The sequence below is a fragment of the Dermochelys coriacea genome, chromosome 3, assembly GCF_009764565.3.
Source record: "Dermochelys coriacea isolate rDerCor1 chromosome 3, rDerCor1.pri.v4, whole genome shotgun sequence".
NCBI classification, from domain to species: domain Eukaryota; kingdom Metazoa; phylum Chordata; order Testudines; family Dermochelyidae; genus Dermochelys; species Dermochelys coriacea.
Window position 1 is genome coordinate 67,000,388 of NC_050070.1, and position 26,994 is coordinate 67,027,381.

The 26,994-nt window shown below is 43.5% G+C and overlaps 1 protein-coding gene and 1 long non-coding RNA gene across 10 annotated transcripts in view; both read right to left on the reverse strand.

The window, feature by feature from the left end:
• SNX14 (sorting nexin 14) overlaps positions 1 to 26,994 on the reverse strand; it is an 83,753-nt gene that overhangs the window by 48,414 nt on the left and 8,345 nt on the right. For all 9 annotated transcript variants that reach the window (XM_038393779.2, XM_038393774.2, XM_043510622.1 and 6 more), the window contains exons 6-7: positions 19,534 to 19,621; positions 3,224 to 3,308 (exon numbers count right to left, since the gene is read on the reverse strand). In XM_038393779.2, coding sequence (XP_038249707.1) covers positions 3,224 to 3,308; positions 19,534 to 19,621 — 173 coding nt within the window. The remainder of the gene's footprint in view (positions 1 to 3,223; positions 3,309 to 19,533; positions 19,622 to 26,994) is intronic.
• Positions 6,607 to 8,374, reverse strand: LOC119852537. Its single transcript, XR_005291713.2, has 3 exons — positions 8,193 to 8,374; positions 7,475 to 7,609; positions 6,607 to 7,127 (listed from the first exon to the last, which is right to left on the reverse strand). It is a non-coding gene; the product is annotated as an uncharacterized LOC119852537 (long non-coding RNA).

Below are 26,994 nucleotides of genomic sequence, written 5' to 3' on the forward strand. Positions count from 1 at the left end.
ACCCCGGATTCTAGTTCTAGTCCTGCCTCTGCTATAGATTGTGTGTGTGACCACGGGCAAGAAACAGCCTCTCTATCCTCATTTTACAGATGCAGAACAGAGGTACAATACTTGCTGACATCGCAGGGGTGACAATAAATTCAGCAAAATCCTGAAGAAAAAGTTCCTTATTCAAGGCAGTGTTGGATGGTGTGCAGTAGCTAAGGTGCAGGGGGGAGGGGAAGGAACATGCACGTCACATGTTGAACAATGAGGATATTAAAACAGTTTTTTACCCCAAGAACTTCCCTGTTCGTTTACTAGGCACTATCTAACCTGCACATTGAGGCCTGAAGTGTGACTAAGGTTTGTACAGATTGTATTTCAATGCATACACTCATAGGGCAAAGTTAAGGTTGCCTATGCATTATAAGTTACATACTTGGATTGGTTACATTTAATAAATTATGGATGTCACTTCACACTAACTATAAAATTAACACGGTTTTCAGTTATTTAATTATAGTTTCATTTTAGTTTAGTTAGTAAGTTATATAACAGTTTATTTCAGTTAAATAATATATTCACATACACATGCATCCTTTCATTTATTGTTGCTCATCTGGAATTCACCAGGAATGTCTTAAGAAAAATATCTATATTTTGCTCTGAACTGAACAGGAAAACACATTCCTGCTCCACACTCCAGGAAAAAGACCAGATTTCTAAATTAACTAAATGTCTACATGTTGACAGTCATGAAATAAAAATCTTAAATGAATCCACATGCGCCATAGAATCTCTAGGGATAGTAATTCCATGCTCTAATAAGAACATAACAGTAGGGATCTATTATCGACCACCTGACCAGGACAGCGATAGTGACAATGAAATGCTAAGGAAAATTAGAGGTTATCAAAGTAAAGAACTCAATAATAGTGGGGGATTTCAATTATCCCCACATTGACTGGGTACATGTCACCTCAGGTCAAAATGTAGAGATAAACTTTCTCAATATTTTAAATGACTGCTTCTTGGAGCAGCTGGTACAGGAATCCACAAGGGGAGAAGCAACTCTTGATCTAGTCCTGAGTGGAGCACAGGATCTGGTCCAAGAAGTAACTATAACCTTGGAAATAGTGACCATAATGCAATAACATTTAACATTTCTGTGGTGGGAAGAACACCTCAACAACCCAGCATTGTGGCATTTAATTTCAGAAAGGGGAACTATGCAAAAATGAGGAGTTTAGTTAAACAGAAATTAAAAGGTACAGTGACTAGAGTGAAATCCCTGCAAGCTGCATGGACACTTTTCAAAGACACCATAATAGAGGCTCAACTAAATGTATACCCCAAATTAAAAAACACAGTAAAAGAACTAAAAAAAAAAAAAAAAAAAAAAAAGCCACCATGGCTTAACCACCATGTAAAAAAAGCAGTGAGAGATAAAAAGGCATCTTTTAAAAGTGGAAGTCAAATTCTAGTGAGGTAAATAGAAAGGAACATAAGCACTGCCAAATTAAATGTAAAAATGTAAGAAAAGCCAAAAAGGAGTTTGAAGAACAGCTAGCCAAAAACTCAAAAGGTAATAAAAAGTTTAAGTACATCAGAAGCAGGAACCCTGCTAAACAACCAGTGGGGACCCTAGATGATAGAGATACAAAAGGAGCACTTAAAGACAATAAAGTCATCGCAGAGAAACTAAATGAATTCTTTGCTTCAGTCTTCACGGCTGAGGATGTTAGGGAGATTCCCAAACCTAGCTGTCTTTCATAGGTGACAAATCTGAGGAATTGTCACAGATTGAAGTGTCACTAGAGGAGGTTTTAGAATTAACTGAGAAACTTAACAACAACAAGTCACCGGGGCCAGATGGCATTCACCCAAGAGTTCTGAAAGAACTCAAATGTGAAATTGCAGAACTATTAACTATGGTTTATAACCTGTCCTTTAAATCAGCTACTGTACCCTGTGACTGGAAGATAGCTAATGTAACACCAATATTTAAGAAGGGCTCTAGAGGAGATCCTGGCAATTACAGACTGGTAAGTCCAACGTCAGTACTGGGCAAATTAGTTGAAACAATAGTAAAGAATAAAATTGTCAGACACATAGAAGAACATAAATTGTTGCGCAAAAGTCAACATGATTTCTGTAAAGGGAGATCATGTCTTACTAATCTATTAGAGTTCTTTGAGGGGGTCAACAAACATGTGGAATGATTGTGGATAATTCACTGAAGATGTCCATGCAGAGTGCAGCGGCAGTCAAAAAAGAAAACGTGATGTTAGGAATCATTAAAAAAAGGAACAGAGAATAAGACAGAGAATATCTTATTGACCTTATATAAATCCACAGTACGCCCACATCTTGAATACTGCATACACATGTGGTCCCCTCATCTCAAAAAAGATATACTGGCATTGGAAAAGGTTCAGAAAAGGGCAACTAAAATGATTAGGGGTTTGGAACGGGTCCCATATGAGGAGAGATTAAAGAGGCTAGGACTTTTCAGCTTGGAAAAGAGGAGACTCGGGGGATATGATAGAGTTATATAAAATCATGAGTGGTGTGGAGAAAGTGAATAAGGAAAAGTTATTTACTTGTTCCCACAATATAAGAACTAGGGACCATCAAATGAAATTAATGGGTAGCAGATTTAAAACAAATAAAAGGACGTTCTTCTTCACTCAGCGCACAGTCAGCCTGTGGAACTCCTTGCCTGAGAAAGTTGTGAAGGCTAGGACTATAACAGGGTTTAAGAGAGAACTGGATAAATTCATGGAGGTTAAGTCCATTAATGGCCATTAGCCAGCATGGGCAAGGAATGGTGTCCGTAGCCTCTGTTTGTCACAGAGTGGAGATGGATGGCAGGAGAGAGATCACTTGATCATTACCTGTTATCACTCCCTCTGGGGCACCTGGCATTGGCCACACAGGATACCGGGCTGGATGGACCTTTGGTCTGACCCAGCATGCCCATTCTTATGTTCTTCTAAATCGAACAAAAACTGTCTGCATTCAGTCCTTGCCCAGGTTTGGCCCCCTATCCCCAGACAAGCACCACAGCAGACGGGGTGATGGAGTTTTTAAAAAAAATGAAGGCAACAGTAGATTTGAGAATGAACAGAGTAGCCAAAGTACTGGCAAATGTGAAGCATCAAAAGTTTTAGGCTTAGCATTTTAAACTTACAAACTATTTTAAATTTACATTAACATGCATACAAATGTTTCACAGTACCTTTCTGCCTGGCTTTAGCTATGACTTCTATGTGTTTCATTGCTGCCTTTAGCATTTTCTTTGTTATAACAGATGGAATGTCCACCTAAAAGAATAAATTTTAAATTAAGGAAAAAACCAATTCTCCCTAAATTATTAAAATAGATTACTATGAAAAGTATGTTAATGCAATTTATTAGTAAAATTAAAATACTCATCTATTCAAAAAATATTTGTTTTTATCAAAAGTAACCACAGTCATTGACAGCATGCTCATTTTCATGGGAAAGCAAGATACTTACAATTACCAGTTAATACCGTAGAATTCCTATTTTATGAACCATTTGGGGACTAAAATTCATAACATTAAAAAAAAATCAAAATATTGAGCTTTTCAAAGTTAGTTGTAGTAGATAAGGTGCATAAGTTAATTTATTACTCATTCAATGATAATGTACATAAATGGTAAAAAATGTAGGCAGTGTGCATATTACGATCATACATAAGCTTGGAAGACTTCAGTTTTATTTTATTTTATAATTTCAATATCAAAGTTCAGTTTTGAGCATTTTTTTTAATTTATTTAAATTTTCACAGTTGCTGGAACTTACGGGAGACATTCAGACAATGGAGAAGGATCAGACAATTATTTAATGACAGCAGATGTTGAGATTCAACAACTTAAAGCTTTTTATTTGTTAAAAATCATGAATTGTCAACATCACGTCAAAATATACAAAGTAAATATCCTTAAATAAAAACTTTAATAAGTTCAAGGAACATTCTTTTACTTTACCAATCTGCAATTTTCTATTATTATTAATGGAATACTTTTTCAGCCGTTTGTATATCGTGAAATCAACATTTACCAATATTTATCAAAAATAGAATCCCTCCAAGTCTTGTCATATAGTACTGTATGTACATACTGTGTTGTAGTGTCCTGTAGTAACTAGTGAAATAAATCATTGATTTTTTCTTTGGGGGATAAAAATGGTTCATGTAACTAGCTGTTCATTATGATTGCTGTTGATAAATTTGGGGTTCTACTGCATTTAGAGTATCTGACAAACGTCCTAAATATCTTTAGCATATTTACTGTCAAAATGGAAATCTGTTGAAGTGTACATCTGCAGTAATAATAAATCTTAACTCAATCATTTTCGAATCAATTTAAAAGAAACCTCAAGTTCTATTCCATAAGGGATGTTCTGGCCACTATCAAGGCAATACGCACTCTCCAGCTTTGGCTCCTGAGCATTAAGACCAACAAGGACCAAGAGCAAAGCGAAGGCCATACTCAGTCCACAGCAGAGGGTATCATGTGTCACTCATTCACGTTCCTCAAGCCAACCAGCCACAGAGTTCCAGAGTGCCGAGTCCAGCCCTCATGCACAAAAAGAAAAGCATTTAGGAGAGTCAATGGGGGGGGGGGGGGGGAAAACGAGCGCTACCTTTCTCCTGACACTTCAAACCAAGACAATTTTACAGTACAAAATCTAAGCTAAATAAAAATAAATAAAATGTAATGGATGGAATTTGTCCTTATAGTCTTGTCTCCACCAATTTTAACTTGCGTTTAAATACATTTAATCTGAGATTTAGAAATATTTATTCCAAGCAATTAAAAACAAGCAAAGATTTATCAACTTAAGCACAGCACTTTAAAGGGTGACTGAGGCCACGACTACACTAGAGAGTTAAATCAACTTAAGTTCTGTCAACAATCATAAATCGCTTTAACATCGGTGGAGCATGTCCACACAATGCTCCTTGTGTCAGCTGAGCACGCTTACAGTCATTTCTCTTGCATTGACAGAGAAAGTGTTGAATTGTGGGTAGCTATCCCACTGTGCAACTCGCTACCCTCTGTCACCCTCTGCTGCTGGGAGCTCTACAAACAGATTGCAGTGCATTACTAGAATGTGCCTGCTGCCCCGTGATGCAGTTCTTTCCATCCCATCATTCCATGGGTTCCTTCTTTGTTTCACGCCGTTTTTCAATAGACCTCCATCTCTGCCTGTCAGCATGGATCCTGAGCTGCTGACCATTGTGGCGATAAGTGTTATGAACACAACGTGGCTGGTCCTGCAGCATTTCATGAGCTGAGAAACAGATGCCCACCCTGCTGTCTGCCATGGAAATGAATCATTCATGATTGCTGCTGACATTCATGGACCAGCTTGCCATAGTGGACCATCAGCACTGGAGTTAGGAAACAAGAACTGAGCGGTGGCATCGCATCATGATGCATGTATGGGATTAGAAGCCGTGGCTGTAGAACTTTCAGATGTGCAAAGCCACCTTCCTGGAACTGTGCAGTGCTCACTCCAACACTGCAGTGCAAGGACACCAGAATGAGAGCTGCCCTCACTGTGGAAAAGCGAGTGGCAATCCATGTGTGGAAGCTGGCAACTCCAGTCTGCTACCAATCAGTTGCGAATCAGTTTGGAGTTAGAAAGTCCACCATGGGGGCTGCAGTGATGCAAGTGTACAGGGCGATTAATCACCTCTTGCTACGAAGGACTGAGACTCTCGGTAATGTCCAGGAAATAACTGATTGCATTGAGGCAATGCGATTACCTAACTGCAGCAGTGGAACAGATGGAACACGTATCCCAATTTTGGCCCCCAAACCATCTTGCAACGGAGTACATCAACCAAAAGGGCTACTTCTCCATGGTCTTGCAGGCACTCGTGGATCACTGAGGCCGTTTCACTGACATTAATGCAGGGAGGTCAGGGAAGGTGCATGATACATGCATCTTTTGGAACACTGGACTGTATAGAAAGCTGCATGCTGGGACTCTTTCCAGACCAGAAGATTCCAATGGGGAACATGCAAATGCCTACAGCAATCCTTGGAGACCCCGCATATCCCTTGAGCTCCCGAGGCTCATGAAGCCTTACCACTGGGAACCTAGACAGCAGCAAGGAGCACTTCAACAACAAGCAGGTGCCGAATGACCATTGAATGTGCCTTTGACCGATTAAAAGGTTGCTGGCATTGTCTTTTTGGCTGGTTAGACCTCTGTGAGGAAAATATTCCAGTGGTCATTGTGGCCTGCTGTACTCTCTCTAATATTTGCAAATCAAAGGGGGAAAAGTTTCCCCAGGGGTGGGCTATGAGGCTGATCGGCTGGCCGCTGATTTTGAGCATCCAATACAAGGGCAATTAGAAGGGCATAGCGGGAGGTTATTCAAATCAGGGGGGTTTTGAAGGAGCATTCCTAGATTTCCAGTAATGTGTCCATACGTAATGCATTTGGCCAGGCAATGTTTACTTGTCACCATGAATTACCTGGGTCACGCTTGCTTCTTGAGCATTAATTGCAAGGAGCACATATTCCTACCATAGCCAATGTGTTTCAATGTCAGCACTGAACGATTTATGTATGTATCTATGCATTTCACAAATAAAGACATTTAATTTCAAAAAGACTCAAGTTTAATAACAGGATCAAACAAATGTTTGGTCAAACAGGGGACATGACAAAACAGTCTCACAGTTAGGGCTCTCACAGATGGGTACAACTCCAGCTTTCATTGGTAAACTCCAGACGTGGAGTGCACAGGTACTGTGAGGGACTGGGAACAATGAATGCAGTGGGGGAGTTTGGGAAGGGCATGGACAGGAGTTCTGTAGTGGCTGAAGGGGGAGTCGGGCACAGATTTGTTGTGATTGCAGGCTAATGAGGGACTTCAACATCTCTGTCCAGTCCTTGAGATGCTTCGTCATCCGCTCCTGTCCCTATGTCCTTTCCTCGCTATCCAGCCTCAGTCTTTCATTGTCTCCCTCCATGCTCTAGTTTCACTCTGTGCTGTAACTGTTGACTGCAGCGCCTGGCAAAACATACTCCTTCTGGGTTGGCGGCTTATCTAATGGAGGTGCTCCGCCGGGATAGAAGTGTTCTCAAAGGCACATCTGCAGAAAGCAAAGAAACAATGAAAAGAGACAGTATTGCAAGTGCACTCAGTCATGAATCACAAAAATAACCTCTCTCTCACTGTCCCTCGGCTAGCACACAGGTCTCCACAAGTCCCAATTATGGTTAGTTTGCAGGGAAGGGGGCAATTGGCAAGGGGAAAGGGACAAACGGTGGTTTGGGAAGGGGGTCACTAAGTGGCTAGGGAGCCTATTCTGAATACCGGTATCCTTTTCCACAGGCTAGGGTAATCAAACCCGATATCTCGCTCCTAAGGGCAATCCAAGATGTAAGGGAGCATCTCCTGCATGCGTGTGGCTTCAGACTGGCTCCGTGTACTGCTCACCTGTGTGCCACTCTAGTCCCTGCAGAAATAATTGCTGGGTGGCAAGGCAAAGTTTCCTACAGTGGGGGCAGAAACAAGGCAGCTCTCCCAAGGAATCTTTGGCAGAGGATTGCAGAATACCCACAGGAAAGTTTCCTAGAGATCACTAAAAGAAAAGGAATACTTGTGGCACCCTGGAGACTAACATTTATTTGAGCATAAGCTTTCGTGAGCTACAGCTCACTTTATTGGATGCGTTCAGTGGAAAATACAGCGAGGAGATTTATATACACAGAGAACATGTAACAATGGGTGTTACTATACACATTGTAAGGAGAGTGATCACTTAAGATCAGCGATTACCAGCAGGAGAGCGGGGGGGTGGGGAGGGAGGAAAAGAACATCTGAGGAACACTGTTGGAACACTGGCTGGAAATGGCCCACCTTGATTATCACTACAGAAAGGTTTTCTCCCCTTCCCTCCCCCCCCCCCAGCTCTCCTGCTGGTAATCGCTGATCTTAAGGGATCACTCTCCTTACAGTGTGTATGGTAACACTCATTGTTTTATGTTCTCTGTGTATATAAATCTTCCCACTGTATTTTCCACTGAATGCATCCGATGAAGTGAGCTGTAGCTCACGAAAGCTTATGCTCAAATAAATTTGTTAGTCTCTAAGGTGCCACAAGTACTCCTTTTCTTTTTGTGAATACAGACTAACATGGCTGCTACTCTGAAACCTAGAAATCACTATGGAGGATTCCTCGGACATCCCCATGTACATTAACAAAATTTTCCACCATGGCTTCACTGCATAGATGGATAGGCTCTGTTATTAATTTCTGTCTCTTATCCCTCTTGTACCATATAACGAAGTACATGAGAGCTCAGTCTCCTCTCACTGTGCAATATCAAAGCAAAATGCACACTTACCAAAGCTCCCTTCTCCTGCCTCCAGAGTGCAGGGACTGGCTAGCCCCCTCTGGAGTGGAAAAGAGGTCCTGACTCTCCACGCCACCCAGATGACCCTGCCATGGGCTCCACATCCTCCAGGTCTTCCTCCTCATCCACCACTTCCTCATCAGGGTTGAGTCCACGGGCTGCTGCCTCCAGTCACTGTTAAGTATCCACGGGGCTCTTGGGAGGGAAGGTGGGGTCACTGCTGAGGATGGTATGCAGCTACTAATAGAAGCAGCATGTCTTCAGCACCTCACCAGAGCGACAGTTGGCCTCCCTTGCCCTCTGGTACGCCTGCCTCGGCGCCTTGATTTTAGCACGACACTGCTGCTCATCCCTTTCGTGCCCCTTCTCTTGCATGCCACCAGCAATCAGCCCAAAGGTATTGGAATTCCTACAGCTGGTGCGAAGCTGCGACTGCACAGCCTCCTCTCTCTATATACTCAGCAGATCAAACAGCTCCGGTGTGCTCCATGCGGGAGCATGTCTGCCAAGTAAAGCCGGCCTGGTCAGCTGTGAAGATGCTGTGTCAACTGTGCCGAGCAAACAGGAAGAGAAATTTCAAAAAATTCCCAAGCCTTTAAACAGGGGAGGGGCACATACCTATGTAACTTCAGGGCAGCAGAGTTCAAACTGCTGACCAGAGCAGTCATGATGGGCATTGTGGGATACCTCCTGGAGGCCAATTACGGCGACATAACCAAGTGAGGTGTCTACACTGATGTTATATCGCAAAAAGCTCTATGCTGTTTGTCAAGGTGATTTTATTATGTTGGCAAAGCAGGGGAATTACATCGACAGGATGAGCATTTCAGTATGTACACCTCCACTGTTTTGCTGATATAACAGTGTAGTGTAGACAAGGCCTTAGAAAAGCAATGTAAATCTTTCACCTTTCACAATGTATTGAATTCTCCCTCCTTCTCCCCAAAATAAGTCCATAAGAAACATTACAGTACACCTGAAACCTTTCAAGAAGACAGGTTTCAGAGTAGCAGCTGTGTTAGTCTGTATTCGTAAATGCATCCGATGAAGTGAGCTGTAGCTCACGAAAGCTTATGCTCTAATAAATTGGTTAGTCTCTAAGGTGCCACAAGTACTCCTTTTCTTCTTTCAAGAAGAAAATGAGTTCTATGTCACAGATCATTTTCACCTAACTATTGAGGCATTAAAAGTAGATTGTCAAATTCCTTCCGCTGTAGCAATTTTCTTTGTAAGTTGCTTACCAAGTCAGTTTCTAAACCCAGTACATTCAGTGATCTACACATCACAAAACCACCACTCCAGTCTGCTTCCATATATGTAAATTCTCACACTCTGCATTACATGTAGCGTAGTTGTAGCCCTGTCAGTCCCAGGAGATTAGAAAGATAAGGTGAGTGAGGGAATACATTTTATTGGACCAACTGTTGGTGAGAGAGAAGAGCTCTGTGTGGCTCAAGAGCTTGTCTCTTCAGGTTTGGGAAAGGTACCCCCAGCAAAATGCAAGGTGGAACAGATTGTTTAGCATAATTAGATAACATATATTGTAATGCACCATTTAACGTAGTGTGTCCCATTAACACCTCTACAGTCATAGTACAAAGAGCAGGTTAGTGGGTTACAGATTGTTGTAATAAACCATAAATCCAGTGTCTCTTTTAGTCCATGATTTTTAGTGTCTAGCATAGTAATGAATTTAAACTCCCAGGCTCATCTTTTGAAAGTGTTATGCAGCTTTCCTTTTAGGATGAGGACTGAGACGTCAGATATTGAGTGATCACTTTGTGAAAAGTGTTCACCCACACGTGAGAGGGTATTTTTGTCCTTTATCATTTTCCTAAGTAAGTTTACTCAAAAGCATAGTGATTACTGTATCTGGTTTCACTCATAGTTGTTATTGGGGCATTTAGTGCACTGGATGAGGTACACTACATGTTGTGATAGGCATGGATCCTGAAAGGTGTGTTGGGGGGTGGGGGTGATGTTGATCACTGTAGCAGAGGAGATATGTCTGTAGATTTCACATCCAATGTTCTGGCAGGGTCTGGTGCCACTTTGAGTTGGTGTGTCCTGGTCTGTATGGAGCTTGCTTTTGTTGATTAGCTTGGAGAAGTTGAGGGGTTGTTTGAAGGCCAACAGAGAGGGTTCAGGAAAAATTCCTGTCAGGATAGGGTCCCCACTGAGCATGGGTTGTAGTAGTTTGATGGTATCCCTTATGGGTTCCAGTGTGGGATGATAAGAGACTGCTAGGGGTGAATGGTCAGAGGGGGTTTTATTTCTGTACTGAAGCAGGTTCTCTTTTGGTATTCCAGTGGCCTGTTCTATGATGCAATCTACTTCTCTGATGGACTGTCCTTGTTTGGTGCACGCAGTTTTAAATGTGTTAAGGTGTATATCCTTGACTTTCTCCATATTCTGTGGTCTCCGAGTGCCTGGCTGTAGATAAACAGTTTTCTTGCTGTTTGGGTTGGTTACTGGATCTAGGTAGGTATGGTGATCCATGGGTTTCTTGGATATGGTTGTCTATAGGGTTTTATTGCTGAAACTGATTGTTATGTTCAGAAAGTTGATGCTCATGTAGGAGTGTTCCAGAGAGCCTTCAATGGACAGGTGATGGTTGTTGAAGTTGTGATGGAAATCTAGTAGTCAGTTTAAGCTATCTGTCCAGAGAATGAAAATATCATCAACGTATCAGCTATTTGTCCAGAAATTCTTCAAAGTTGGCCCATGATGAGTTTGGCATATTGAGGAGCCACCCTTAGTACCTCATGGCTGTTCCCATGGTTTCGACAAAATATTTGTTACTGAACGTAAAACTGTTATGGGTGAGAATGAAATGGATGAATTTGGTGAAGTATTTGGGTGAATATCTGAGGGTTGTCCATTGTCTTTCAAGTATTTGAGGCAGGTAGCTATGCGTCATTGTGAGGGATGTTTGTGTATAAGAAATGACATCCACAGTGGTGAGGAAGGTTGTTAATATTGCAGTTTATGGAGAAAAATCAGTTGTGTCCTGGAGAAAGCTGGCCCTTTGTGTGGTTTGAGGGTGGTTTCTAAGAGTCTCGATATACTTTCAGTAAGAGTGCCATGGTCATATATGATGGGTCTGCCTCGGTTCCTTTGTTATGTATCTTGGGAAGCATGTAGAAGGGCACTGGGGTGGTTTCATGGGGTGGAGTTTGTAAAGTTTCTCTGAATTGTTTGAGGAAGGATTGGATATCATCCTTAAATTCTTGGATGAATTGTGGTCTGGGGTCATCTTTGAGTTCTTTATAGTAGGTGGTGTCAGAATGCTGTTGGTTAGCCTCGTTAACTGTCGTCACAGTTGAGGACTACAGTTGTGCCTCTTGTCTGCTGGTTTGATCAGTATCTGATGGTTAGATTTCAGGGACTTTTATGGCTCTTTTTATCATACGACTGCAGAGATTTTAACAGGCCATTCTACCTTGAATGGTCCCTAACAATATGCGCTAACTAAACCATCTGTTCCACCTTGCATTTTGCAGTGATGCTGCAAGTACTTTTCCCAGACCTGAAGAAGAGCTGTGCGTGGCTCAAAGCGTGTCTCTCTCACCAACAGAAGTCGGTCCAATAAAATATATTACCTCGCTCACCTTGTCACTCTGAATTACACTTTTGTGAGCTCCAAGACCTATTATTCTGTCATCTCACTCACGCACACAGTCTCTACCTCCCCTGCAGAATTCATACAGCTCAAGCTATCATGACGACATCTAATTGTGTGTTATTTATAGATATTTGCAAAACTTTGCACAAAAAAAACAGAAAATAAGTTTAATGATATTACATCAGATACAACCTTAATACAAAATTTATGAGCTAATAATGTATAAAGGGGAATGTGTTTTGATTCAACTCCTGTACCTACTAAGGCTATGTCTACACTAGAGACCAGGAGTTTGCCTGGGACTGGTAAGTATCCGAGTGTGTGTGTTTGCTTGCTGAGGAAGTATCCGAGCATGTGTTTGCTGGGAGGGAGCCTGAGTGAGTGTCTGATTGGCTGCTAGCCTGCAGGGGGCGGGCATTAGGGTGTCTGTGTGTTTGCGTCAGGGAAGCCTGGCTGTTTAAAAATAGCCAGAGCCTCGCGAACCAGCTGAGCGGCAGCGAACCAGCGGAGCAGCGGGGACAGCAGAGCAGCTCACAGCAGGAGTTTGCCTGGGACTGGTAAGTATCCGAGTGTGTGTGTTTGCTTGCTGAGGAAGTATCCGAGCGTGTGTTTGCTGGGAGGGAGCCTGAGTGAGTGTCTGATTGGCTGCTAGCCTGCAGGGGGCGGGCATTAGGGTGTCTGTGTGTTTGCGTCAGGGAAGCCTGGCTGTTTAAAAATAGCCAGAGCCTCGCGAACCAGCTGAGCGGCAGCGAACCAGCGGAGCAGCGGGGACAGCAGAGCAGCTCACAGCAGGAGTTTGCCTGGGACTGGTAAGTATCCGAGTGTGTGTGTTTGCTTGCTGAGGAAGTATCCGAGCGTGTGTTTGCTGGGAGGGAGCCTGAGTGAGTGTCTGATTGGCTGCTAGCCTGCAGGGGGCGGGCATTAGGGTGTCTGTGTGTTTGCGTCAGGGAAGCCTGGCTGTTTAAAAATAGCCAGAGCCCCGCGAACCAGCTGAGCAGCGGGGACAGCAGAGCAGCTCACAGCAGGAGTTTGCCTGGGAGTTCGCCTGGAGTGAGCCCAGTGAGGCTTACATCTTGCCAACGTCTCTGAGGAAGCTCCGTAGTAGGTAGGTGATATGGAAGGGGGGGATTCAGCTGTTGTGACCTGCACTGGATGTGCCATGTTTGTCTTTCTTCCACAGGACAGAAGCGACTTTGTCTGTACAAAGTGCAAGCTGGTCTCCATATTGGAAGAGAAGATTGAAGGTCTGGAGCAACAGGTAACGACCCTGCGTTGTATACGAGAGACTGAGGATTTTCTGGACCAAACTCAGGATAGCCTTCTAGGGGCACAAAGCTCTAAAGATATAGAGCAGGTTGCACAGAGGAGCCAAGAGGCCAGTGAAGAAGCTTGGCAACATGTGACCTCCAGAAGAGGTAAGCGGAATGTCCGGGTTCCAGTAACACAGACACAGGTAACTAACCGCTTTCATGTTCTCTCCACAGGTACCAATGCGGAGAGTGGACCAGATGATATGTCTGGGGGGAGAAAGCGGAAGGAGACTCCGCTGGTTGGGAGGCATGAGATGCGATGTCCTGAGGTTGGGGGTTCCACGACCACCACTCCCAAGAGGAGAAGGCGGGTGGTGGTGGTCGGGGACTCTCTCCTCCGGGGGACTGAGTCATCTATCTGCCGCCCTGACCGGGAAAACCGAGAAGTCTGCTGCTTGCCAGGGGCTAAGATTCGTGATGTGACGGAGAGACTGCCGAGACTCATCAAGCCCTCGGATCGCTACCCCTTCCTGCTTCTCCACGTGGGCACCAATGATACTGCCAAGAATGACCTTGAGCGGATCACTGCGGACTACGTGGCTCTGGGAAGAAGGATAAAGGAGTTGGAGGCGCAAGTGGTGTTCTCGTCCATCCTCCCCGTGGAAGGAAAAGGCCTGGGTAGGGACCGTCGAATCGTGGAGGTCAACGAATGGCTACGCAGGTGGTGTCGGAGAGAAGGCTTTGGATTCTTTGACCATGGGATGGTGTTCCATGAAGGAGGAGTGCTGGGCAGAGACGGGCTCCATCTTACGAAGAGAGGGAAGAACATCTTTGCCAGCAGGCTGGCTAACCTAGTGAGGAGGGCTTTAAACTAGGTTCACCGGGGGAAGGAGACCAAAGCCCTGAGGTAAGTGGGAAAGCGGGATACCGGGAGGAAGCACAGGCAGGAAGGTCTGTGAGGGGAGGGCTCCTGCCTCATACTGGGAATGAGGGGCGATCAACAGGTTATCTCAAGTGCTTATATACAAATGCACAAAGCCTTGGAAACAAGCAGGGAGAACTGGAGGTCCTGGTGATGTCAAGGAATTATGACGTGATTGGAATAACAGAGACTTGGTGGGATAACTCACATGACTGGAGTACAGTCATGGATGGTTATAAACTGTTCAGGAAGGACAGGCAGGGCAGAAAAGGTGGGGGAGTAGCACTGTATGTAAGGGAGCAGTATGACTGCTCAGAGCTCCGGTACGAAACTGTGGAAAAACCTGAGTGTCTCTGGATTAAGTTTAGAAGTGTGTGCAACAAGAGTGATGTCATGGTGGGAGTCTGCTATAGACCACCGGACCAGGGGGATGAGGTGGATGAGGCTTTCTTCCGGCAACTCACGGAAGCTACTAGATCGCATGCCCTGATTCTCATGGGTGACTTTAATTTTCCTGATATCTGCTGGGAGAGCAATACAGCGGTGCATAGACAATCCAGGAAGTTTTTGGAAAGCGTAGGGGACAATTTCCTGGTGCAAGTGCTAGGGGAGCCAACTAGGGGGAGCGCTTTTCTTGACCTGCTGCTCACAAACCGGGTAGAATTAGTGGGGGAAGCAAAAGTGGATGGGAATCTGGGAGGCAGTGACCATGAGTTGGTTGAGTTCAGGATCCTGACGCAGGGAAGAAAGGTAAGCAGCAGGATACGGACCCTGGACTTCAGGAAAGCAGACTTTGACTCCCTCAGGGAACAGATGGCCAGGATCCCCTGGGGGACTAACATGAAAGGGAAGGGAGTCCAGGAGAGCTGGCTGTATTTCAAGGAATCCCTGTTGAGGTTACAGGGACAAACCATCCCGATGAGTCGAAAGAATAGTAAATATGGCAGGCGACCAGCTTGGCTTAATGGTGAAATCCTAGCGGATCTTAAACATAAAAAAGAAGCTTACAAGAAGTGGAAGGTTGGACATATGACCAGGGAAGAGTATAAAAATATTGCTCGGGCATGTAGGAAAGATATCAGGAGGGCCAAATCGCACCTGGAGCTGCAGCTAGCAAGAGATGTCAAGAGTAACAAGAAGGGTTTCTTCAGGTATGTTGGCAACAAGAAGAAAGCCAAGGAAAGTGTGGGCCCCTTACTGAATGAGGGAGGCAAGCTAGTGACAGAGGATGTGGAAAAAGCTAATGTACTCAATGCTTTTTTTGCCTCTGTTTTCACTAACAAGGTCAGCTCCCAGACTGCTGTGCTGGGCAACACAAAACGGGGAAGAGATGGCCAGCCCTCTGTAGAGATAGAGGTGGTTAGGGACTATTTAGAAAAGCTGGACGTGCACAAGTCCATGGGGCCGGACGAATTGCATCCGAGAGTGCTGAAGGAATTGGCGGCTGTGATTGCAGAGCCCTTGGCCATTATCTTTGAAATCTCGTGGCGAACGGGGGAAGTCCCGGATGACTGGAAAAAGGCTAATGTAGTGCCCATCTTTAAAAAAGGGAAGAAGGAGGATCCTGGGAACTACAGGCCGGTCAGCCTCACCTCAGTCCCTGGAAAAATCATGGAGCAGGTCCTCAAAGAATCAATCCTGAAGCACTTAGAGGAGAGGAAAGTGATCAGGAACAGTCAGCATGGATTCACCAAGGGAAGGTCATGCCTGACTAATCTAATCGCCTTTTATGATGAGATTACTGGTTCTGTGGATGAAGGGAAAGCAGTGGATGTATTGTTTCTTGACTTTAGCAAAGCTTTTGACACGGTCTCCCACAGCATTCTTGTCAGCAAGTTAAGGAAGTATGGGCTGGATGAATGCACTATAAGGTGGGTAGAAAGCTGGCTAGATTGTCGGGCTCAACGGGTAGTGATCAATGGCTCCATGTCTAGTTGGCAGCCGGTGTCAAGTGGAGTGCCCCAGGGGTCGGTCCTGGGGCCCGTTTTGTTCAATATCTTCATAAATGATCTGGAGGATGGTGTGGATTGCACTCTCAGCAAATTTGCGGATGATACTAAACTGGGAGGAGTGGTAGATACGCTGGAGGGGAGGGATAGGATACAGAAGGACCTAGACAAATTGGAAGATTGGGCCAAAAGAAATCTAATGAGGTTCAATAAGGATAAATGCAGGGTCCTGCACTTAGGATGGAAGAATCCAATGCACCGCTACAGACTAGGGACCGAATGGCTCGGCAGCAGTTCTGCGGAAAAGGACCTAGGGGTGACAGTGGACGAGAAGCTGGATATGAGTCAGCAGTGTGCCCTTGTTGCCAAGAAGGCCAATGGCATTTTGGGATGTATAAGTAGGGGCATAGCGAGCAGATCGAGGGACGTGATCGTTCCCCTCTATTCGACACTGGTGAGGCCTCATCTGGAGTACTGTGTCCAGTTTTGGGCCCCACACTACAGGAAGGATGTGGATAAATTGGAAAGAGTGCAACGAAGGGCAACGAAAATGATTAGGGGTCTAGAGCACATGACTTATGAGGAGAGGCTGAGGGAGCTGGGATTGTTTAGTCTGCAGAAGAGAAGAATGAGGGGGGATTTGATAGCTGCTTTCAACTACCTGAAAGGGGGTTTCAAAGAGGATGGCTCTAGACTGTTCTCAATGGTAGCAGATGACAGAACGAGGAGTAATGGTCTCAAGTTGCAATGGGGGAGGTTTAGATTGGATATTAGGAAAAACTTTTTCACTAAGAGGGTGGTGAAACACTGGAATGCGTTACCTAGGGAGGTGGTAGAATCTCCTTCCTTAGAGGTTTTTAAGGTCAGGCTTGACAAAGCCCTGGCTGGGATGATTTAACTGGGACTTGGTCCTGCTTTGAGCAGGGGGTTGGACTAGATGACCTTCTGGGGTCCCTTCCAACCCTGATATTCTATGATTCTATGATTCTATGACCTTACAGCAGCACAGCTGTACTGCTGCAGCTGCACCACTGTAAGGTCTCCTATGTAGCCACTCTGCCAACAGGAGAGAGCTCTCCCATTGACATAATTAATCCACCCCTAACCAGTGGCAATAGCTAGGTCAGCGGAAGAGCGCCTCCCGCTGATGTAGCGCTGTCCACACCAGCGCTTCTATCAGTGAAATTTATGTTGGTGGGGGGGAGGGGGTTTCAGACCCCAACTGACTAAAGTTTTATGGACAAAAGTACTAGTGTAGACAGGCTAAGTTTCTGCAATTCTCCACACAGCATCTAACACTTAATACAGCTTAAGTACACAAAAACTACACAAAAGATCTTTTTGCTCTCAGCCAAGCCTGACTGAAAATATTATAAATCTTTTGTTCCTGACAAGAAAGGTGGGGGAATTTGGGTGATCTTTATTATTCTAATTCACAAAGGATATGTTTAAAAGATGTTTATGCTACATTATTTCAGTTCACACATAACCACTTCCTTCAGCTACCTATATAATAAGGTATTATCACTGTCATATTTAATCTTTTCACGTATGATAGCAATGGATCAACAAGTCAACTAAACTCCTAAGTATGCTCAAGTTACATGAATTAAAATTCTAAAATAAATTTAAAGACTTATGCTACATTTCCATTTTGAAACATCTGCTTCACTTACAAACCTTTATGCTTTCCCCATCTTAATTTTTAAACCATCTGCAGTACCACAAGCATGTTAACAAGCAAGACATCCAGATCTGATATTCAGCTAGGATTGTGTCAGGTTGTTCATCAGCTACTGCAGCATGTGTGGTATATCTTGTAGCTCAGGAAATAAAATGTATTAATAGTTGTTATTGAGGTGGAATAACACCCTTAGGTAGCTGTGTCAGCAGAGGGGCCAGCAATGAACGGGCATGGAAACTGAGCTAGCTTCTCATTCCTATTCTGCCTACAACAATCAGAGGTACTTAGAGACAAGCGCATTTTGCAGGAACTGAGACATTACCACAGAGCAACAGAAAGTTTCCATTGCATATACTGTACCTATTTAAAAGGACAGAGGGTGGTCAGTCCAAACTTTTCACAGGAGCTAAATTCACGTACAAGTTGCCATGACATGCCCCTTCCTGGATAAACATCTTGTTCGAAACTGATGTCTGAGTCACTAGTACAGCCCTTTTACCCCTATAATCTTCCTCTCAGGACACTTGCCCTGTGAACATCAGGCAATGCTGGATGCTTTTTATATTTCTATTTCAAGAGCCCTGCAGATCTCTTCAAAACTCACTAATGTATTCCAACTCCAAAATCTCAGGTTTCAGAGTAGCAGCCGTGTTAGTCTGTATTCGCAAAAAGAAAAGGAGTACTTGTGGCACCTTAGAGACTAACAAATTTATTTGAGCATAAGCTTTCGTGAGCTACAGCTCACTTCATCGGATGCATTCGATGAAGTGAGCTGTAGCTCACGAAAGCTTATGCTCTAATAAATTTGTTAGTCTCTAAGGTGCCACAAGTACTCCTTAACTCCAAAATCTGTTCTTTTAAAAAATCCACTAAATGTTTACTGTGGTTAAATACAAAAAAAACAGAACAATCGTGTCTGGTAATACCTCCACTGATCTTATAAAATCCTGGCAATACTTCCCTTCCTGATTGCAGACCAGCTCTCCCACCTGCTCTAAGAGGGAGCAGGATCACAGAAGCCAAGTGATGATCATTCAAATTTAAAAAAAAAGTTCTGAATGAGCAGTTCAAGTGGAGCTTCCATACAGAAGTCCAAGCTCTGTGTTTCTGTGCACCCACCTACATGCCCTATGTGTTCGTTGGTCTTTGTCCAGCAACATACCACCATCACACAATTTTACTTAACGCTTATATCAAATAACTCCAAGTTAGCATAGTCCCTTCTCCACACAAGTCACACCTATCGGGATTCTTAGAGTGAGCTATTTGGAGCAATTATCCTCTTAACAAGTATAAAAATATCTTCAAAGAACCTAAGCACAGATGGAGAACCAGGTGGTAGCTACAAGGATTACAGCTCCCCAATATCTAGTAATTCTCTCTACTCCCTTAAAATGAATCACCTTAGAAACAGCCAATGCAACATAGAAGATAGTCTTGTGCCAACACAAAGCATTACTAAAACAGCAGGAACAAAGACTTTCATTTGCAAGGATTCTCTAGGATTGGGCTGTGGCCAAGAGTACTATGGGAGATAAGTTTCAGAGGAAGGAAACTGGCATAAAGAGGAAGAAACTGTCAAATGTAATTCTATATAGAAAGTACAATATGTTTCTTTTGGTAACATAATTAAAGAAAGAAGATTTACTTTGGCATTAGATACCATTTCTTACATATAAAATCATATTCTCTCTCCAAGCAATTTTTACCTTGTGAATTCTGCGAATTAATACAGATGCAAAAAACCTCAATGTTACTCTCAGCTCATCAACGAACGACTCATCATCAGTTACATCCCTGCAAAGTTTTAAAACAAAGTAAACCAAGGAAAATATTTAGTTTGAACTTTAACCCATCCATGTTACATTTGACACTTACAAAAGAAAGAATAAAAACATTAAAAAGATGGCACTTGAAAGCATAAGAATTATCTCCAATCTAAATGGAAGCACAAAAAAGTGGGCAAGGGCAGTTGGTGACTGGTCCTCTATTCAAGCATAGAAACATACAGACATCTTAATATAGTAGATATATTTGCACTTCTAATTAGCTGTGATTTGAGAGGCGTGGTCAGAGCATAAAACTAACAACCAGGAATTATGTTCTAATTCCTGTTCTAATACTGACTAACTGCATGATTTTGAGCAAACAACCTCTAATTCACTTTCCCCATGTGTTTAAAAAAAAAAGAGATAGTTACCCAGTTAGGTGAGACAGAGCGAGCCTAAATTAATGTTTGCAAAGCTTTATGAAGAAAAATGCAGTAAGTATTCAATATTATCAGGAGAGCTGGTTGAAATCTTGCATTTCTATCTAATGAGAAATTCTGAAATTTCAAAATGTTTTGTTTTGACAAGGTCAAAAGTTTCTACTTTTATATATTACAGTTTAGTTCTGATAATTTCCTGCAAAAAAAAAAAATTAGATGAAATTGGTACGTTCTGAGACAGGATTTTGATTGTGTGGAATCAACATTTTCTGACAAAACCGTTTTCCCACCAGAAAGTTTTTGACTAGCACTAATTATAATACAATATGCATGTTACCTATAGTACAGCATTTTTTTGAATTCTCATTTGTTAAAAATTGACCAAAAATAGATCATCCTATTGACCTCCCAAGTAGGGAAAAGCATGACAGAGCTCTAATATACAAAACATGCATGATGGTAGAAGACGGCATCAGCTGGTGAGGCAAAGGAAAAAATCCTCTTGTGCCCAGTTCCCATTTTTCCTGCCTAAAAGGGTCTAGCTGGTGTCAAGGAAGTCTGTGCTCCTTTCCCTTGACAGGAAGATATCATCCCAGAGTCCTCTCCCACCCTAAACTCTGGTCCAGTTGCTCTAGTCTGGGACAGAAAGAGATCCCAAACCTGTTCCATCATTGAAATCTGCCCCTTCCTACAAAGCTCTGTCTGCTGAAGGCCTCATTTTCCTGTTTAGGACAAATGGATTTCCCCAAAGATGCAAACAGAGAGAAGGGATGAAAGAGTGGAATGGGAAGAGAAAAAAATCCTAGAACATTAGACAAATTCTGTCCTAATGACGGTCAAACATACTAAGATTTGCCTTCAAGTAAAAATAATTCTCCAATTTTGTATATTGCCCCAAGACTTTAAGCAATAAACCATAACTTCAGAAAATTTCCCCCACCTCAAAGTGCTAGTTCACTTCTTTTTATTATCACAATGCTAAGGTGTTCAGAGGACCCAGTTATGACCAGGACCCCACTGTGCTAAGCATAACACAATCACACAAGATTACATTTAGGAATCACGGATAGAAGATACTTTTTTTTGGAACCTAAGTTCTCTCCATCAGTCTGAAGTAACATAAAAGATACAGTGCCCATAGATTCTCCTCCGATTTTAAATTATAAAATATTAAAGACAGCCATCTATATGGCCTCCTTAAATTTTATTTTATTTAAAAGGAGCTCTGCAAAATGTCCTCGGATTTCATATACTTTAAAGTTTACTCAGCTAATGAACACCCAAAGATTATCCATTTTGGTGATGTACAACACAGTGTTTGGGCTCCCTCTGCTGTCCTACAGGTAAGTGTATAGCTTTGTCCAGTATATTCAAACAGATATTGATGCACTCAAAGCAAAGGCATAACTAAATAGAGACATGCAGACTTCAGTCATATTTAAAAATAAATGAGATAAATAGAACACCTGTAAAAATATCTGAACTTCCAGTGGGTAAGACAAACAACATAAAATAAAAGATGAGTAGCTGACTGATTCTTTTAATGATCACCACCTAAGAAGGGGAAAGTCAAATTCAAAGTTGAATTAGGTAAATCCAGTGTCTTATTTCTTTTAATATATGCACCAAGAATTGAAATATTTAAGTTATTTTCCTTCAAAGTGCTTAGAGTAATATGGCTTTAAGTTAAAAAAAACAAAACACAAGAAACCCATACAGGCCCCAGTCTTGCAAAGACTTATTCACACTCATGCTGAACTTTAAGCATGTGAATAATCTCATTTGAGTTCAACAGAACTATTCAGTGTCTTAAAATTAAGCATGTGTAGAATCTTTGCAGGGTCAAAGCCTTAGCTCATATCGTGAATGTATTTTCCTTAACCTTTTTAAAAAAAAAAAAAAAAAGGGATGAAAAAGTTTATTTTCAGATTAAGACACTACATGAAATACCGGGTCAGAGGAATACTTTCAGTTTAGAATCATAACTCATAAAAGATATTTAAAATTCTTACAGTTTTTGAACCTCTTATGGTTGCAGCAAAAATGTGTCTTTTTCCAGGAAAGCCTCACTAAGATACAGTGTTTTTATAGGTTTCAGAGTAGCAGCCGTGTTAGTCTGTATTCGCAAAAAGAAAAGGAGTACTTGTGGCACCTTAGAGACTAACAAATTTATTTGAGCATAAGCTTTCGTGAGATACAGCTCACTTCATCGGATGCATTTAGTGGAAAAAACAGAGGGGAGACTGATATACACACACAGAGAACATGAAACAATGGGTTTTATCATACACACTGTAAGGAGAGTGATCACTTAAGATAAGCCATCACCAGCGGGGGGCGGGGGGGGGGGGAGGGAAGGAAGGAGGAAAACCTTTCATGGTGACAAGCAAGGTAGGCTATTTCCAGCAGTTAACAAGAATATCTGAGGAACAGTGGGGGGTGGGGTGGGTGAGAGAAATACCATGGGGAAATAGTTTTACTTTGTGTAATGACTCATCCATTCCCAGTCTCTATTCAAGCCTAAGTTAATTGTATCCAGTTTGCAAATTAATTCCAATTCAGCAGTCTCTCGTTGGAGTCTGTTTTTGAAGCTTTTTTGTTGAAGGATAGCCACTCTGAGGTCTGTAATCGAGTGACCAGAGAGATTGAAGTGTTGTTCTCTGACTGGTTTTTGAATGTTACAATTCTTGACGTCTGATTTGTGTCCATTCATTCTTTTACGTAGAGACTGTCCAGTTTGACCAATGTACATGGCAGAGGGGCATTGCTGGCACATGATGGCATATATCACATTGGTAGATGCGCAGGTGAATGAGCCTCTGATAGTGTGGCTGATGTGATTAGGCCCTATGATGGCGTCCCCTGAATAGATATGTGGACAGAGTTGGCAATGGGCTTTGTTGCAAGGATAGGTTCCTGGGTTGGTGGTTCTGTTGTGTGGTGTGTGGTTGCTGGTGAGTATTTGCTTCAGATTGGGGGGCTGTCTGTAAGCAAGGACTGGCCTGTCTCTCAAGATCTGTGAGAGTGATGGGTCGTCCTTCAGGATAGGTTGTAGATCCCCTTGATGATGCGTTGGAGAGCTTTTAGTTGGGGGCTGAAGGTGATGGCTAGTGGCGTTCTGTTCTTTTCTTTGTTGGGCCTGTCCTGGAGCAGGTGACTTCTGGGTACTCTTCTGGCCCTGTCAATCTGTTTCTTCACTTCAGCAGGTGGGTATTGTAGTTGTAGGAATGCATGATAGAGATCTTGTAGGTGTTTGTCTCTGTCTGAGGGGTTGGAGCAAATGCGGTTATATCGTAGAGCTTGGCTGTAGACAATGGATCGTGTGGTATGATCTGGATGAAAGCTAGAGGCATGTAGGTAGGAATAGCGGTCAGTAGGTTTCCGATATAGGGTGGTGTTTATGTGACCATCGCTTATTAGCACCGTAGTGTCCAGGAAGTGGATCTCTTGTGTGGACTGGTCCAGGCTGAGGTTGATGGTGGGATGGAAATTGTTGAAATCATGGTGGAATTCCTCAAGGGCTTCTTTTCCATGGGTCCAGATGATGAAGATGTCATCAATGTAGCGCAAGTAGAGTAGGGGCATTAGGGGACGAGAGCTGAGGAAGCGTTGTTCTAAGTCAGCCATAAAAATGTTGGCATACTGTGGGGCCATGCGGGTACCCATCGCAGTGCCGCTGACTTGAAGGTATACATTGTCCCCAAATGTGAAATAGTTATGGGTGAGGACAAAGTCACAAAGTTCAGCCACCAGGTTAGCCATGACAGTATCGGGGATACTGTTCCTGACGGCCTGTAGTCCATCTTTGTGTGGAATGTTGGTGTAGAGGGATTCTACATCCATAGTGGCTAGGATGGTGTTTTTAGGAAGATCACCAATGGACTGTAGTTTCCTCAGGAAGTCAGTGGTGTCTCAAAGATAGCTGGGAGTGCTGGTAACGTAGGGCCTGAGGAGGGAGTCTACATAGCCAGACAATCCTGCTGTCAGGGTGCCAATGCCTGAGATGATGGGGTGTCCAGGATTTCCAGGTTTATGGATCTTGGGTAGCAGATAGAATACCCCAGGTCAGGGTTCTAGGGGTGTGTCTGTGCAGATTTGTTCTTGTGCTTTTTCAGGGAGTTTCGGTATGATGTCCTTTATAGAGTGGAAATCTGTCAACTTCATGAAAAAAACTCTTACAGATACAGACAGACGTCATCTTCCTCTCCAAATGCAAACAGATGGACATCATACCGAAAGGACTGAAGGTAAAAAATCCATTACAATCTACATACCACAGACTATGCTGACAGCTTGTGCCACACACTCTCAAAGAAACTGCGGAACCACCTGATCAACATCCTCTACACCAAACAGGGAAAGATTAAGAATGAGCTCTCAAAATTGGATACTCTCATGAAGAACCAACCTTCCACACAAACTTCCTCGTGGCTGGACTTTACAAAAACTAGACAAGCCATTTACAACACACACTTTGCTTCTCTACAAAAGAGAAAGGACACTAAGCTATCTAAACCACTACATGCCACAAGGGGCCACAACAGTGGTTCCCTTAACCCACCCAGCAATATTGTTAATCTATCCAACTATACTCTTAGCCCAGCAGAAGAATCTGTCCTATCTCGGGGCCTCTCCTTTTGCCCCTCCACCCCCACGAACATGATACAGTTCTGTGGTGACCTAGAATCCTATTTTTAACGTCTCCGACTCAAGGAATATTTCCAACGCACCTCTGACCAACATATTAACCCACAGAGACCTTCCTACCAACACTACAAAAAGAAGGATTCTGGGTGGACTCCTCCTGAAGGTCGAAATAGCAGCATAGAGTGCTTCCGCCGACGTGCATGAGCTGAAATTGTGGAAAAGCAACATCGCTTGCCCCATAACCTCAGCCATGCAGAACACAATGCCATCCACAGCCTCAGAAACAACTCTGACATCATAATCAAAAAGGCTGACAAAGGAGGTGCTGTCGTCATCATGAATAGGTCGGAGTATGAACAAGAGGCTACTAGGCAGCTCTCCAACACCACTTTCTACAAGCCATTACCCTCTGATCCCACTGAGAGTTACCAGAAGAAACTACAGCATTTGCTCAAGAAACTCCCTAAAAAAGCACAAGAACAAATCCGCACAGACACACCCCTAGAACCCCGACCTGGGGTATTCTATCTGCTACCCAAGATCCATAAACCTGGAAATCCTGGATGCCCCATCATCTCAGGCATTGGCACCCTGACAGCAGGATTGTCTGGCTATGCAGACTCCCTCCTCAGGCCCTACGTTACCAGCACTCCCAGCTATCTTTGAGACACCACTGACTTCCTGAGGAAACTACAGCCCATTGGTGATCTTCCTAAAAACACCATCCTAGCCACTATGGATGTAGAATCCCTCTACACCAACATTCCACACAAAGATGAGCTACAAACCGTCAGGAACAGTATCCCCGATACTGTCACGGCTAACCTGGTGGCTGAACTTTGTGACTTTGTCCTCACCCATAACTATTTCACATTTGGGGACAAAGTATACCTTCAAGTCAGCGGCACTGCCATGGGTACCCGCATGGCCCCACAGTATGCCAACATTTTTTGGGCTGACTTAGAACAACGCTTCCTCAGCTCTCGTCTCCTAATGCCCCACTCTACTTGCGCTACATTGATGACATCATCATCTGGACCCATGGAAAAGAAGCCCTTGAGGAATTCCACCATGATTTCAACAATTTCCATCCCACCATCAACCTCAGCCTGGACCAGTCCACACAAGAGATCCACTTCCTGGACACTACGGTGCTAATAAGCGATGGTCACATAAACACCACCCTATATCGGAAACCTACTGACCGCTATTCCTACCTACATGCCTCTAGCTTTCATCCAGATCATACCACACGATCCATTGTCTACAGCCAAGCTCTACGATATAACCGCATTTGCTCCAACCCCTCAGACAGAGACAAACACCTACAAGATCTCTATCATGCATTCCTACAACTACAATACCCACCTGCTGAAGTGAAGAAACAGATTGACAGAGCCAGAAGAGTACCCAGAAGTCACCTACTACAGGACAGGCCCAACAAAGAAAACAACAGAACGCCACTAGCCATCACCTTCAGCCCCCAACTAAAACCTCTCCAACGCATCATCAAGGATCTACAACCTATCCTGAAGGACGACCCATCACTCTCACAGGTCTTGTCTTGGGAGACAGGCCAGTCCTTGCTTATAGACAGCCCCCCAATCTGAAGCAAATACTCACCAGCAACCACACACCACACAACAGAACCACCAACCCAGGAACCTATTCTTGCAACAAAGCCCGTTGCCAACTCTGTCCACATATCTATTCAGGGGATGCCATCATAGGGCCTAATCACATCAGCCACACTATCAGAGGCTCATTCACCTGCGCATCTACCAATGTGATATATGCCATCATGTGCCAGCAATGCCCCTCTGCCATGTACATTGGTCAAACTGGACAGTCTCTACGTAAAAGAATGAATGGACACAAATCAGACGTCAAGAATTGTAACATTCAAAAACCAGTCAGAGAACAACACTTCAATCTCTCTGGTCACTCGATCACAGACCTAAGAGTGGCTATCCTTCAACAAAAAAGCTTCAAAAACAGACTCCAACGAGAGACTGCTGAATTGGAATTAATTTGCAAACTGGATACAATTAACTTAGGCTTGAATAGAGACTGGGAATGGATGAGTCATTACACAAAGTAAAACTATTTCCCCATGTTATTTCTCCCACCCACCCCACCCCACCCAACCCCCCCACTGTTCCTCAGATATTCTTGTTAACTGCTGGAAATAGTCTACCTTGCTTGTCACCATGAAAGCTTTTCCTCCTTTCCCCCTACCCCCCCCCGCTGCTGGTGATGGCTTATCTTAAGTGATCACTCTCCTTACAGTGTGTATGATAAACCCATTGTTTCA